Source organism: Oncorhynchus clarkii, chromosome 17, assembly GCF_045791955.1.
Source record: "Oncorhynchus clarkii lewisi isolate Uvic-CL-2024 chromosome 17, UVic_Ocla_1.0, whole genome shotgun sequence".
Lineage (NCBI taxonomy): Eukaryota > Metazoa > Chordata > Actinopteri > Salmoniformes > Salmonidae > Oncorhynchus > Oncorhynchus clarkii.
The window spans coordinates 13694442-13709338 of record NC_092163.1 but is presented as its reverse complement, the minus strand read 5'-3'; the positions used below and the strand labels follow the sequence as shown (position 1 = coordinate 13709338).

The window sequence follows — 14897 nt, the reverse complement described above, 5'->3', positions numbered from 1 at the left end:
CTATCAAAAAATTAGCCAATAGCATTTATTCTCGGAGCACGCTGCTCATAGAACCCTGTACAACAGTTTATATATCAAATATGACGTCATAGGTTTTAAAATGTCCTTCCTCCTCTCGATCAGGACAAAGCAGGTTCAAAAGTTAATTCCAACTCACATACATGACACACAATATAACTGGATTAACTCCTGAAGTCTCACCATTCATTTATTACCACTTTAGCAGACAGTTCCAGATACACAAAACCTGGAGGGGCTCTCGCTGTCTTGTTAGATCGCCACAGAGTTATAGTTGAGTCGGTTCAAACATAAGTAAGCAAAGAGGGTCATTAACCTAAGACAACCATTGTGTAGGAAGGAATGTGTGTGTGTGTATCATTTCCAATTACCTCTTATCCATGCTACATAACCTCTTTCTTAGGAACTAACATTATTCATCAGATATTGTAAAACAGGGTAGAGTTTAATTAGTTATAGTTCTATTTAAATGTAGATATTGTTTAGTCATTATTCATAAAATTCCTAACACTAATGCCCGGACGACGCTGGGCCAACCATGGCCGGTTGTGATACAGCCTGGAATCGGAATTGGTAAAGGTGAAAATGTCTTCAAACGGATAATTCATTTATCCAGTCCCACTATAGGCCCCCAATGATGACACATTCTTGGTTAAACAAGAAAACACAATAAGGTCATTATGTAAAACATAGCATCACCCTTCTCTTCAGTGAAGGCTACATCGTACACTGTAACACCTTGGATTGACATTGATGTGCATAGAAAAATACTACAATGGCCTTCGGGGTTACAGAGCATGATTGAGGCTGAAGGTACTGAGTAACATCCTTTAGTTTAGTACACAGACACGGTGGGGACATCCTAAAGGGCATCCTACTCTATAGAATTCTATATCATTCACTTTTTCAGGTTTAGGCACTTCTTTAAGAAGTCTGTACAACGCTCAAATCCCAGTCTGCGCCCCGAGATAGCATCCTGTTCCCTTTTACAGTGAAGCACTTCACCGGAGCGAGTACAGAACTGGAAGACCAAGCCGAGACGCCAAGATGAACCCCATCAAGCGAGTCAAGACCTCTCTCAATCGTTGATTCTAGAACAAAGAATAGGGTTACCACCATAGACACATAATCCTACAAAATAATGTTCTCATTCCATCCCTATTCTAACATAATTGTCCACTGAGGGGCCACACAATCCAATTCTGAAAAGTGGACACACACACAGGGATCTACAGCCACAAAAGTCATTATAAATAAATGACTAACATCATTGTAAGCTTTGATGGCATCAGTACTTACTCTAGAGTCTGTAGTTTGTAGCGTTGGTTGTCCCTGATGTCGGAGAGAATTCTCAGTCCTTCTTCTCCCGTGTCATTTCCCATCAGGCCCAGTTCTGTGATGCTGGAGCAGCTGGACTTCAGGGCTACGGCTAGGGAGGAGCAGCCCTTTACTGTGATCCCACAGCATCACAGACTGGAGGGAGGGGGGGGGGGGTGAATGTGGCAAGAGAGATGGGGATAGAGAGAAAGAGTGGAGAAGGTCACCAGAGAGGGAGAAACTATCTTCAATTTGTTTTGGTCAACAAGACTACATAAATTGTACGAGTGATGACAATGAAAATGACAAAGTCATTTTGTGAATATGCTTTTAATAATTCATTGTTTGAAGAGCGTGCGGTGTGATATCATAGACCAAGCCATGAGCTTTATAACCCTCTCTAATGCTGTTACTTACAACAGTCTCTCCAGTGTACAACACCTGGACGTCAGTCCCATGTAGAGAGTCTTCACACCGCGGTCTCCAAGGTCGTTTCCAGAGAGATCCAGCTCTTTCAGATTGGTGAGGTTGGAGCGGAGAGCTTCGACCAGCACCCCACAGCATTTCTCTGTCAATTTACAGTCACTCAGCCTAGGTGGGGAGAGGTAATTACATTGAGAAAGTTGCCCCCCTCACACACACACACACGCTAGGTCTAACCATTGCAGAACTCACCTGAGGGTCTCAAGTGAAGACAAGCAGAACAAGACATCGGCCCAGTCATCCGAGTCGCCCAGATGGTTCCTGCTGATGTCCAGCTCTTTGAGGATAGAGTTGAAATGAAACCCTCTGACTAGGGTGATGCCACAGCTCGCCACACTGGAGAGACAAGGGTAAAGAAAAATTTAACTCTTCAATATTCAGCTCCAGACCTAGGTTCAAAATACTGTCTTTCAGAGACTAAGTTTTCGCTTCAGACTGCCTGGAGAGCTAGATGGGAGGACAGGGTTTGCACTTTTGCGACTATTCTATTGGTTCCATTGTGCCAGGCAAGGTCAATCAACCCAAGTCTGACAAGTATTTGAACTAATTTCAAATAGTATTTGAACCAAAGTCTGCCAGGTTACATGGAGTAGGGGCTAGGGGAGAGTGGCCCGTACACTCTTGGTGGGGTAAGCTAGCTTACTTGAGTTTCTCCAGTTGACAGGCGGGCAGTCCGAAGGCGTTGCAGAGCATCTTGACCCCCTCGTCCTTCAGGTTGTTGTTGCTCAGGTTGAGCTCCCTCAGACTGGGGATGTTCACCAGACATCCAAACATGTTCTCACAGCATTTCTCAGTGAGCTGACAACAGTACAACCTGGTGGTGGAGGGAAAATGTATGGTACATTTACTACAGGGAACATTCCACTTTAGAATCAGTGAGGTGGAATGTGTAAGTGTACTACAATACTCCAGACAGTACTCACTCCAGTTTGTATATCTGGGTTGACTTCAGTATGTCCATGAGCAGCTTCACCCCCCGGTCTCCCAGGTCGTTCATGCTGACGTCCAGCTCTCGCAGGTGTCTGGGGTTGTCTATCAGCAACACCGCAAGAGAGCGACTCTGCTCCAGGCCCAGCTTGCAGTTTGAGAGCCTAACGAAGATTATAATACTTTAGAAGATGCGGCCTATGTGGTCCAGCGGTGAGTGTCGCGAACCCCAGCACAGAATTATGTGGTAGAATGGCGCTGGAGAGGATGGCTGACGTTTTAGTGCTCCTAACCAACGGTGTTATTTTGTTTGTTTTTTAGCTGTAGACGACACTATCTACCTAGAGAGTTGTCATCTGTATTTTTCGTAGCTGTCCACCTACCACCACAGGCCGATACTGGCACTAAGACCGCACTCAATGAGTTGTATACAGCAAAAAGGAAAACGCTCATCCAGAGGCGGCGCTCCTAGTGACCGGGGGTTTTAATGCAGGGAAACTTAAATCCATTTGACCAACTTTCTACCAGCATGTCACATGTGCAACCAGAGGGGGGAAAAAAACATCTAGACCCGCTTTACTTCACACACAGAGACGCATACAAAGCTCTCCCTCACCCTCCATTTGGCAAATCTGACCATAATTATATCCTCTTGATTCCTGCTTACAAGCTAAAATGAAAGCAGGAAGCACCAGTGACTCGGTCAATAAAAAAGTGTTCATATAAAGCAGATGCTAAGCTACAGGACTGTTTTGCTAGCACAGATTGGAATATGTTCCAGGGTTCTTCCGATGCCATTGAGGAGTAAACCACATCAGTCACGGGCTTTATCAACAAGTGCATCCATGACGTCATACCCACAGTGACTGTACGTACATACCCCAACCAGAAGCCATGGATTACAGGCAACGTCCGCACTGAGCTTAAGGGTGAGCTGCCGCTTTCAAGGAGTGGGACTCTAACTCGGAAGCTTATTAGAAATCCTGCTATTCCCTCCATAAGACAGGCAAAGCGTCAATACAGGACTAAGATCGAATCGTACTACACCGGCTCAGGCGCTCGTCGGATGTGGTAGGGCTTGCAAACTATTACGACTGTTACGTTCCCCAGTTTCTGTGTTGTGGGTTTGTGTTAGAAATCGACCGATTAATCGGAATGGCCGATTAATTAGGTCCGATTTCAAGTTTTCATAACAATCGTTAATCTGCATTTTTGTACACCGATTATGGCCGATTACATTGCACTCCACGAGGAGGCTGCGTGGCAAGCTGACTACCTGTTACGCGAGTGCAGCAAGGAGCCAAGGTAAGTTGCTAGCTAGCATGAAACTTATAAAAAACAATCAATCAATCTTAACATAATCACTAGTTAAACTAGTAATATCATCAACCATGTGTAGTTATCTAGCTTGTCCTGCGTTGCATAATTTATAATTTGCCTGTTAATTTATCATTGAATCACAGCCTACTTCGCCAAACGGGTGATGATTTAAGATGCATTCGCGAAAAAAGCAGTCGTTGCACCAATGTGTGCCTAACCATAAACATCAATGCCTTTCTTTAAAATCAATACACAAGTATATATTTTTAAACCTGCATATTTAGTTAATATTGCCTGCTAACATGAATTTCTTTTAACTAGGTAAATTGTGTCACTTCTCTTGCAACAGAGTCAGGGTATATGCAGCAGTTTGGGCCACCTGGCTCGTTGCAAACTGTGTGAAGACCATTTCTTCCTAACAAAGACTGTAATTAATTTGCCAGAATTGTACATAAATGACATAACTGTGAAGGTTGTGCAATGTAACAGCAATATTTAGACTTCGGGATGCCACCCGTTAGATGAAATACGGAACGGTTGAGTATTTCACTGAAAGAATAAACGTTTTGTTTTCGAAATGATAGTTTCTGGATTTTACCATATTAATGACCTAAGGCTCGTATTTATGTGTGTTATTATATTATAATTAAGTCTATGATTTGATATTTGAGCAGTCTGACTGAGCGGTGGTAGGCAGCAGCAGGCTCGTAAGCATTCATTCAAACAGCACTTTCCTGCATTTGCCAGCAGCTCTTCGCTGTGCTTCAAGCATTGCACTGTTTATGACTTCAAGCCTATCAACTCCCAAGATTAGGCTGACAATACTATAGTGCCTATAAGAACATTCAGTAGTCAAAGGTATATGAAATACAAATGGTATAGGGAGAAATAGTCCTATAATTCCTATAATAACTCCAACCTAAAACTTCCTACCTGGGAATATTGAAGACTCATGTTAAAAGGAACCACCAGCTTTCATATGTTCTCATGTTCTGAGCAAGGAACTTAAACGTTAGCTTTTTTACATGGCACATATTGCACTTATACTTTCTTCTCCAACACTTTGTTTTTGCATTATTTAAACCAAATTGAACATGTTTCATTATTTATTTGAGACTAAATTGATTTTATTGATGTATTATATTAAGTTAAAATAAAAGTGTTCATTCATTATTGTTGTAATTGTCATTAGTGTGTATATATATATATATATATATATATATATATATATAATATACACACATACACACAAATCGGCAGATTTAATCGGCATCGGCTTTTTTTGGTCCTCCAATTATCGGTATCAGCGTTGAAAAATCATAATCGGTCGTCCTCTAGTTTGTATGTGTGTATTCCAGGAAATGGTTTCCTGGATTCTAAGCAGCTGATTGGTCGGCCCCATTGCAGATTGGAGCTCTGACCCCGCCTTCTCGTCAGGGGATACAGCTGTCTGCAATTAACAACTCCTTCTGCAGCTTGAAAAGCCAGTGTTCCTTTGTTAGGAGACAGAGCTTCTTTGTATGTGCTGCTTTGGTCTGGTAAAATTGCTGTGAAGTAGTTTGTAGCCGGTCATGCAGAGGTATGTGTATGCCAAAAGGACAGTGTTTTTGATTATTGAAATTGTTCACTTTACATTAGTAATTATTCTGTTTTTGTTCCCAGTGGGGAAGGGGAAGGCACCTTGGGAGTGTTTAGACAAGAGGCCTGTGGCCATACATAAACCTGTAGTATGTACTCTGTCTATGCACACTAGGTAAGACCTGGGCAGACCAACCCCTGTATTTTGGTTAGCCTGCCAGGTGGCATTAAGAATAAGTAAGTAGTGGGTAGGTAGGAGAGGGGACTAACTTTCTTTGATATGGTTCCGTTCAGCCCCCTTTCCACAAATTACTGTGTGAAGAATAAATTCCCTGTAAACTGTAATATTCTCTGCCTCTCATCCTTACCTGCACCTACAATCACATACCTCTTTCACTCCACCGGGAATTGAGTGTAGCAGGGTGTTGCGTTCTCTCCTCCAAGAGGTGTGTAACACAGACTACAAAGGGAAGCACAGCCGAGAGCTTCCCAGTGACACGAGCCTACCGGACGAGCTAAATTACTTCTATGCTCCCTTCGAGGCCAGTAACACTGAAACATGCATGAGAGCATCAGCTGTTCTGGATGACTGATCACGCCCTCCGCAGCCGATGTAAGACCTTTAAACAGGTCAACATTCACAAGGCCGCAGACTACCAGGACATGTACTCCGAGCATGCGCTGACCAACTAGCAAGTGTCTTCACTGACATTTTCAACTTCTCCCTGTCTGAGTCTGCAATACCAACATGTTTCAAGCAGACCAGCATAGTCCTTGTGCCCAAGAACACTAAGGTAACCTGCCCAAATGACTACCGACCTGTAGCACGTCTGTAAACATGTAGCGCTTTGAAAGGCTGGTGATGGCTCACATCAACACCATTATCCTAGAAACCCCAGACCCACTCCAATTTGTATACCTTCCAACAGATCCACAGATGATGCAATCTCTATTGCACTCCACACTTCCCACCATGACAAAAGGAACACCTATGTGAGAATGCTATTAATTGACTACTGCTCAGCGTTCAACACCATAGTGCCCTCAAAGCTCATCAATAAGCTAAGACCCTGGGACTAAAAACCTCCCTCTGCAACTGGATCCTGGACTTCCTGACGGGCCGCCCCCACGTGGTAATGGTAGGTAACAACACATCCGCCATGCTGATGCTCAACATGGGGGCCCCTCAAGGGTGTGTACTCAGTCCCCTCCTGTACTCCCTGTTCACTCATGACTGCACGGCCAGGCACAACTCCAACACCATCATTACATTTGCTGATGACAACAGTGGTAGGCCTGATCACCAACAATGAAGAGACAGCCTATATGGAGGAGGTCAGAGACCTGGCCGTGTGGTGCCAGAACAACAACCTGTCCCTCAACGTGATCAAGACAAAGGAGATGATTGTGGACTACAGAAAAAGGAGGACCGAGCACGCCTGCATTCTCATTGACAGGGTTGCAGTGGAGCAGGTTGAGAGCTTCAAGTTCCTTGGTGTCCACATCACCAACAAACTAACATGATCCAAGCACACCAAGACAGTCATGAAGATGGCACGACAAAACGTATTCCACCTCAGGAGACTGAAAAGATTTGGCATGGGTCCTCAAATCCTCAAAAGGTTCTACAGCTGCACCATCAAGAGCATTCTGACTGGGTGCAACACTGGTATGGCAACTGCTCAGCCTCCGACCTCAAGGCACTACAGAGGGTAGTGCGTACGGCCCAGTACATCACTGGGGCCAAGCTTCCTGCCATCAGGAACCTCTATACCAGACGGTGTCAGAGCAAGTCAAAACAATTGTCAAAGACACCAGCCACCCTAGTCAGACTGTTCTCTCTGCTAGTGGTACCGGAGTGCCAAGTCTAGGTACAGGGGGCTTCTAAACAGCTTCTACCCCCAAGCCATAAGACTCCTGAACATCTAATCAAATGCCTACCCAGACTATTTGCATAGGCCCAGCCTTTTACACTGCTGCTACTCTTATTATCTATGCATAGTCACTTTAATAACTCTACCTACATGTACACATTACCACAATTACCTCGACTAACTGGTGCTGCCACACATGGACTCTGCACCGGTACCCCTGTATATAGCCTCGCTATTGTTATTTGACTGTTGCTCTTAAATTATGTTACTTTTGTTTCTTATTCTTTTTTCTTTTTTTACAGCATTGTTGGTTAAGGGCTTGTAAGTAAGCATTTCACTAAGGTCTACCTACACCTGTTGTATTCAACACATGTCAAATAAAATGACTTGAATACAATGACGTTACAAGTGGGGGTAGACATGATCAGAACGGGTTTCCTAGCCATTGATTTTTCAACACATTGATCAAAACTCACTTCAGGATCTGCAGTTTGCAATTAACAACCTTCAGTCCATCAACGAGATGAAACACGCCGGCTTCTCCCGGTTCATTGCCGCTGAGATCCAGCTCTCGCAGGTGCGAGGGGTTGGATTTGAGAGCTTTGGCCAGAGCGGCGAAGCCATCCTGTTTCACCCTGCAGCCGGACAGTTTCAGTCTCTCCAGTCGGCAATGTGGCTTGGCCAGGCCGGCCGCCAGCAGTTGTACTCCTGAGTCCTTCAGCGTGTTGAAACTCAGGTCCAGAGCTTTCAGATTGCACACCTTTGAGGTGAGCGCCGAGGCCAGACCTTCACAGAATATCTCAGTCAGATTGTGATATGACAGCCTGGTGGGAATCAAAAGGAACATAGCCATATTAGCAGACAATAAACCAAACAACTACCTCTTCCCCTACAATATTTATTTTGCTCCTTTGCACCCCATTATTTCTATTTTGCACATTATTCCACTGCAAATCTACCATTCCAGTGTTTTACTTGCTATATTGTATTTACCTCGCCATCATGGCCTATTTATTGCCTTTACCGCCCTTATCTCACCTCATTTTCTCACATTGTATATAGACTTGTTTTTCTACTGCATTATTGACTATGTTTTGTTTACTCCATGTGTAATTGTGTTGTATGTGTCGAATTGCTATGCTTTATCTTGGCCAGGTCGCAGTTGTAAATTAGAACTTGTTCTCAACCAGCCTACCTGGTTAAATAAAGGTGAAATATTGATATTTTTTTTAAACAACAGAACTGTGTAATGATCATAAGACAGGTCTGAATTAACTGTGACGACAATTATCTTGTAGCGTGACAGACATTTCATATCGATATATACAGCGAGCGCCAAAAGTATTGAGTTAGTGACACAGTTTTGGTTTGTTTTGTACTTCAACCCTACGGATTTAGAATGATACAATGACTACGAGTCTAAAGTGCAGAGTGACAGCTTTACTTTTGAGGGTATTTCCATCCATATCGGGTGATCCGTTTAGAAATTACAGCACTTTTTGTACATAGTCCCCCATTTCAGGGGACCAAAAGTATTATGCCAAATTCACTTGTGTATTAAAGTAGTAAAAAGTTTAGTATTTGGTCCCATATTCATCGCACATGACTACATAAAGTTTGTGACTCTACAAATTGGTTGGATGCATTTGCTGTTTGTGTAGGTTGTTTCAAATTATTTTGTGTCCAATAGAAATTAATGGTAAATTAGTGTCATTTTGGAGTCACTAATTGTAAATAAGAATAGAATATGTTTCTAAACACAATAGTTTTGGTCCTATAAAATGGGGGGAATAGCCTATGTACAAAACGTGATTTCTAAACGGTTCACCTGATATGGATGAAAATGTTATTTTATCACATCCAAGGTGCTGGGGTACAGAGCCAAAACTAAAACAAATGTGTCACTTTCCCAATACTTTTGGAGCTCACTGTAATAGCTGGTATTGTTAAATGACCAAGTACTTACGTGGCTGTCTGGGAAGCTTTGATCACTGGCAGCATCCTCAGAAGTTCCTCGTCTCCTCTCTTCTTTACTTCCAACCCAAGCATGTCTATCGGCCCAGACTCTGACGCCACTAACAGAGTGGCCAGGTCGGACCAATGTGCACGTGGGTATTTGGCATCTGGGGGGATTCCCGTCTTGAGAAAGTGCACGCCATCCGTTTCTAAAGAGCTGTCACCCAGTTCCGTCAGGCAGTTCAGCAGGTTGAGTGTCCTCGGTGAAGCGGGATTCTCCATGACCTTCTTCTTGATATACTCTACTGCTTCCGTCAGTGTCTCCGACAAGTTGTAGCCGGCCTCTGTGATTGACTGGATGAAGTTCTGCGAGAAGCCTAGGAGGAACCGGAGGAAGAGGTCCAGCTTTCCGTTTTTGCTCTGCAAGGCCATGTCCACTGCTTTCCTCAGGTTTTCATCTGGGCTGTTGCAGGATTGGAGAAACCACATTGCGGCAAAGAACTCCTGAATGGTGGTATGCCCAAAGTAGTAGATCTTTTGGTGCAGCCCAATATCCTCCCTGAAGATGGGTATGTTCACTCTTGCGTACACAGCTGCCACTTGGACATCAATGTTGCACTCTCGTAGGTCTTCCTCGTAGAAAACCGTGTTGCCTTTCACCAACTGCTTAAAGGCTAGTTCCCCCAATTTAATAGCCATCTCCTGGGTATTCTGGTTCTGTGTTTGCAACAGGGCGAGTAGGTCAGTGTACACTGGAGTCAGAGCTCTGGGGTCACATTCTTCATTGAATAGAAATGTCTTTCTCCAGAGGACTGACGCACAAATCGAACAGATAAAAGGTATCTGGCACAAGACGTAGAGGCTTTTTGAGTACTTTAAGTAGGCAATAATTGCATTGGCCTGGTTCTTGTCATTGATTGCTCTCCTGAAGAACTCCTCTTTCTGGGAGTCGGTGAAGCCTTCGATTTCTGACACTTCGTTGATGTACTGAAGAGGGATGCGACTGACTGCCGCAGGTCTGGATGTAATCCATATGTGAGCGGCGGAGGGAAGGAGATTACCGTTAATGAGGTTTGTCAGCAGTGTCGGCACGGAGGAGGGCTCTGTGACATCGGTCACTATCGGGCTGTTCTTGAAGTCGAGAGGACGACGGAATTCATCCAGCCCGTCAAAGAAGAACCCAACTCTGCAGTTCTCCAAGTTGCAAATTCCAGGTTCTTTCAATTCTGGGAAAAACTTGTGAAGAAGTTCAATTAGACTCAGTCTCTCCTTCAGTAAATTCAGCTCCCGGAAAGGAAGAGGAAATAAGAGAGGACATTCCTGGTTTCCTTTTCCCTCTGCCCAGTTAAGAATCATCATCCGCACCTGGCTAGTTTTGCCAATACCAGAGACGCCCTTTGTCAGCACTATTCTGACTCGCTCGTTGTCTAGTTCAGAATCAAAGTATAAGCCTATGGGTGAGCATGTCCCTTGGTGTGTCTTCCTGTAGGTTGGCTCAATTTGAATGTACTCATGTTGGTTCCCCTCTCCACTTTCACCAGGTGGATACTGGAGATCACAATGAATATAAAATGGATGCTCAGTTTCCCCCCCTGGTGGACTTTGGTACTTTTTCTTCAAGATGGCTTTGAGCTTATTGCTGAGTTTTGCCACATGGGAGGCAGAGACTTCCCTGTTAAATTGGCAAAAGAAAGTATGTAATTTCTATACAAAGCAGGCATACCTGTGAAGAGTTTCAACCATATTGTCTGTTATATATATATATGTCTATTCTTGTGAGAGCCCACCAGTTGACCCGAATTGTCTCCCTTGTAAATGAACGACAAGACCGTAGGAGCCTTTGAGACCATTCCTATATGATATGGTCCAGCTTGCTATCTCAATAAAAGTCAGTGCTAGGAACCTCTTGGTGCTAAAATAACAACTCCTTAACATGAATTTTGGTTGGTCCAATGTGATTGTAAATGCATTCCACAGGAAGTAGGGAGGCAGAGACGCCCCTCCGATTCATCACTTTAAATACTATTGTGAAGAGTTGTGGAAGAGTGAACTCCTTCCCGGTCGGTAATGAATATCCTATATTGAATTCAAGTCTGATTTTTCGTTCTAAACAATCTTCATAACATCAATTCTTAGTACTTTACAGAGGGAATAAACTAATGCTTATACAGTGCCTTGCGAAAGTATTCGGCCCCCTTGAACTTTGCGACCTTTTGCCACATTTCAGGCTTCAAACATAAAGATATAAAACTGTATTTTTTTGTGAAGAATCAACAACAAGTGGGACACAATCATGAAGTGGAACGACATTTATTGGATATTTCAAACTTTTTTAACAAATCAAAAACTGAAATATTGGGCGTGCAAAATTATTCAGCCCCCTTAAGTTAATACTTTGTAGCGCCACCTTTTGCTGCGATTACAGCTGTAAGTCGCTTGGGGTATGTCTCTCAGTTTTGCACATCGAGAGACTGACATTTTTTCCCATTCCTCCTTGCAAAACAGCTCGAGCTCAGTGAGGTTGGATGGAGAGCATTTGTGAACAGCAGTTTTCAGTTCTTTCCACAGATTCTCGATTGGATTCAGGTCTGGACTTTGACTTGGCCATTCTAACACCTGGATATGTTTATTTTTGAACCATTCCATTGTAGATTTTGCTTTATGTTTTGGATCATTGTCTTGTTGGAAGACAAATCTCCGTCCCAGTCTCAAGTCTTTTGCAGACTCCATCAGGTTCTTCCAGAATGGTCCTGTATTTGGCTCCATCCATCTTCCCATCAATTTTAACCATCTTCCCTGTCCCTGCTGAAGAAAAGCAGGCCCAAACCATGATGCTGCCACCACCATGTTTGACAGTGGGGATGGTGTGTTCAGTGTGATGAGCTGTGTTGCTTTTACGCCAAACATAACATTTTGCATTGTTGCCAAAAAGTTCAATTTTGGTTTCATCTGACCAGAGCACCTTCTTCCACATGTTTGGTGTGTCTCCCTAAACGACACTTTTTATGGATATCTTTAAGAAATGGCTTTCTTCTTGCCACTCTTCCATAAAGGCCAGATTTGTGCAATATACGATTGATTGTTGTCCTATGGACAGAGTCTCCCACCTCAGCTGTAGATCTTTGCAGTTCATCCAGAGTGATCATGGGCCTCTTGGCTGCATCTCTGATCAGTCTTCTCCTTGTATGAGCTGAAAGTTTAGAGGGACGGCCAGGTCTTGGTAGATTTGCAGTGGTCTGATACTCCTTCCATTTCAATATTATCGCTTGCACAGTGCTCCTTGGGATGTTTAAAGCTTGGGAAATCTTTTTGTATCCAAATCCAGCTTTAAACTTCTTCACAACAGTATCTCGGACCTGCCTGGTGTGTTCCTTGTTCTTCATGATGCTCCCTGTGCTTTTAACAGACCTCTGAGACTATCACAGTGCAGGTGCATTTATACGGAGACTTGATTACACACAGGTGGATTGTATTTATCATCATTAGTCATTTAGGTCAACATTGGATCATTCAGAGATCCTCACTGAACTTCTGGAGAGAGTTTGCTGCACTGAAAGTAAAGGGGCTGAATAATTTTGCACGCCCAATTTTTCAGTTTTTGATTTGTTAAAAAAGTTTGAAATATCCAATAAATGTCGTTCCACTTCATGATTGTGTCCCACTTGTTGTTGATTCTTCACAAAAAAATACAGTTTTATATCTTTATGTTTGAAGCCTGAAATGTGGCAAAAGGTCGCAAAGTTCAAGGGGGCCGAATACTTTCGCAAGGCACTGTATGAACATAAAATAAGCATACAGTGTATTCTAAATTACACATACATTCACCACAGTCATTTGAACGGAGGACAAGGTCAAAATGAGTCTATGGAAAATGTAATTGTCTTACCTTGGTTCAGTCTGATGTTTTTCTCTCCCAGGGCGAAACATTTTCCTCAAATCAGGAAAGGCGGATTTCCTGTGACCAATGTTTGTTTCCCTCCAAGGCGGAGGCAGTAGCTGTGAAGGGGACAGTAAAGGCAGGCAATCGCGTCCCTCATGTGATGAAGAAATGAAGATCCCACTACCAACCATAGACCTATAACACAGATTTAGGATATTGTCTTCCTAACTGTATTAGCAATAGTGCTGTGTGTATGGGGTTACAGTAATGCACTGGCAAGACTGCCTCAATTCAAAAGTCTGCTCACAGATGATAAATTATTTGCTAATAAATTCATTCAGTTAAATAGGCTACCTAAAGAAGATACAAACTGACAAAAACACGGAGGACCTATCCATTCAGGCACTATTTCTTTCAATAAATCCGTTTAGGATCAGGCCAAAAACACTGCAAACAAAAAACGGGGCGCTCTAACGGTACACGAATGCAGTGTAATCCCTGGCTTTCAAAACTAACAAATGGATTATGCAAGGGGGGTCATCCCAAATGATTTATAAATGCAAAAATCTGACTACATCGTCTAAACACTGAACTTGCTTCCGCGTTTCTTTACATCCGTTCCTTGGTGCTGGGCTAGCCCACGACTAGCCAGAAAATAACTAGCTAAAATACGGCATGCAGTCATCCCATTGCAACTTTATCAACTCTAATTTAATAGCAAACACATAATGCAATTTCATAGTTACTTGTTGGATTTCCTCACTTGATTCTAGTCCATCACTGCGTCTCAGTAAATGTCCGTGTTTTAAAATAGGTCGAGGAGGCAGCTTCAAACTCCGTTGCGGTTTCCAGTCAAAACAAGGTACCCGCAAAAGTGCTAAAAGTCAAGAACAGGGGCGCGTTCAGCAAGATACAAAGTTTTGGAACGTCCAGATAGAAATATGCTATGTAGAACAAACATGCCTCTTCGATTTGTTCAATAATGAATGACGTCTATCTGCAATGTTCGAGAACGTTTTGCAAATGAACGTGACCCTGTTCACACCCAGTACACATTTGAGAGGTAAGATCATTTTTGTCCACCATCAATTTGATGAAATGTAATCTCAGATATCATAATTTGGCCATAGAAGTGTTGTAAAATAAAATTGTGAGATCCTGTTGAGAAGAGATTCCTGCTGTAGAAGAGAATGAGGTGACCTGGAAGCGGAAGTGTGCGTAGTTCATAGGCTATAATGGCAAAACCGCGAATTGAGGGTGATAGAAGCGCTGACAATGCTACGAGATTTGGATGAAATAGAGTCAGATGGAGGGGAGGAACTTGATGCTGAGATCGACTATGATGACGAATGGGGGAATTCTTCAATAGATTCCGATACTGGCTGCGATTCTGATTAACGATGCCCAGCGTGCAGGTGTCAACAACTCAGATGGAGGGAGAGGAGAAGGGGAAGGACGGCACGGTTTGGATAAAACAGCCAGGCGAGAGTAGACAACACGTGGGACATGTCTGTGGATGAGCTGGAAGCGTTCATTGCGTTCCT

At 43.3% G+C, this 14897-nt stretch overlaps 1 protein-coding gene across 3 annotated transcripts; it reads right to left on the bottom strand.

Moving 5' to 3' along the window:
* Positions 1–3: 3 nt before the first annotated feature.
* LOC139370310 (NACHT, LRR and PYD domains-containing protein 12-like) lies at positions 4–14555 on the bottom strand. Of its 3 annotated transcripts, none has more exons than XM_071109708.1 (10): positions 14100–14555; positions 13360–13548; positions 9484–11145; positions 7994–8341; positions 2742–2909; positions 2462–2632; positions 2011–2154; positions 1753–1926; positions 1318–1491; positions 4–1109 (listed from the first exon to the last, which is right to left on the bottom strand). In XM_071109708.1, exons 2-9 carry the CDS (start codon positions 13542–13544, stop codon positions 1485–1487), a joined length of 2859 nt encoding a protein of 952 aa, XP_070965809.1. In that variant the 5' UTR covers positions 13545–13548; positions 14100–14555; the 3' UTR covers positions 4–1109; positions 1318–1484. The 3 variants fall into 3 exon arrangements, with proteins under 3 accessions (XP_070965809.1, XP_070965808.1, XP_070965810.1); XM_071109707.1 differs by having other exon boundaries at positions 14117–14555; XM_071109709.1 differs by having other exon boundaries at positions 13360–13469; positions 14100–14205.
* Positions 14556–14897: the final 342 nt, after the last annotated feature.

What these genes read in the sequence shown, in the direction of transcription:
- LOC139370310 (XM_071109708.1), bottom strand. Translation starts at nt 13,544, where the DNA reads ATGGTTGGTAGTGGGATCTTCATTTCTTCATCACATGAGGGACGCGAT. An exon ending in TGCAAACTGCAGATCCTGAA is followed by an intron (nt 2,910 to 7,993) that starts GTGAGTTTTGAT and finishes AATCTTCGTTAG; the next exon opens with GCTCTCAAACTGCAAGCTGG. An exon ending in TGTCAACTGGAGAAACTCAA is followed by an intron (nt 2,155 to 2,461) that starts GTAAGCTAGCTT and finishes TTGTCTCTCCAG; the next exon opens with TGTGGCGAGCTGTGGCATCA.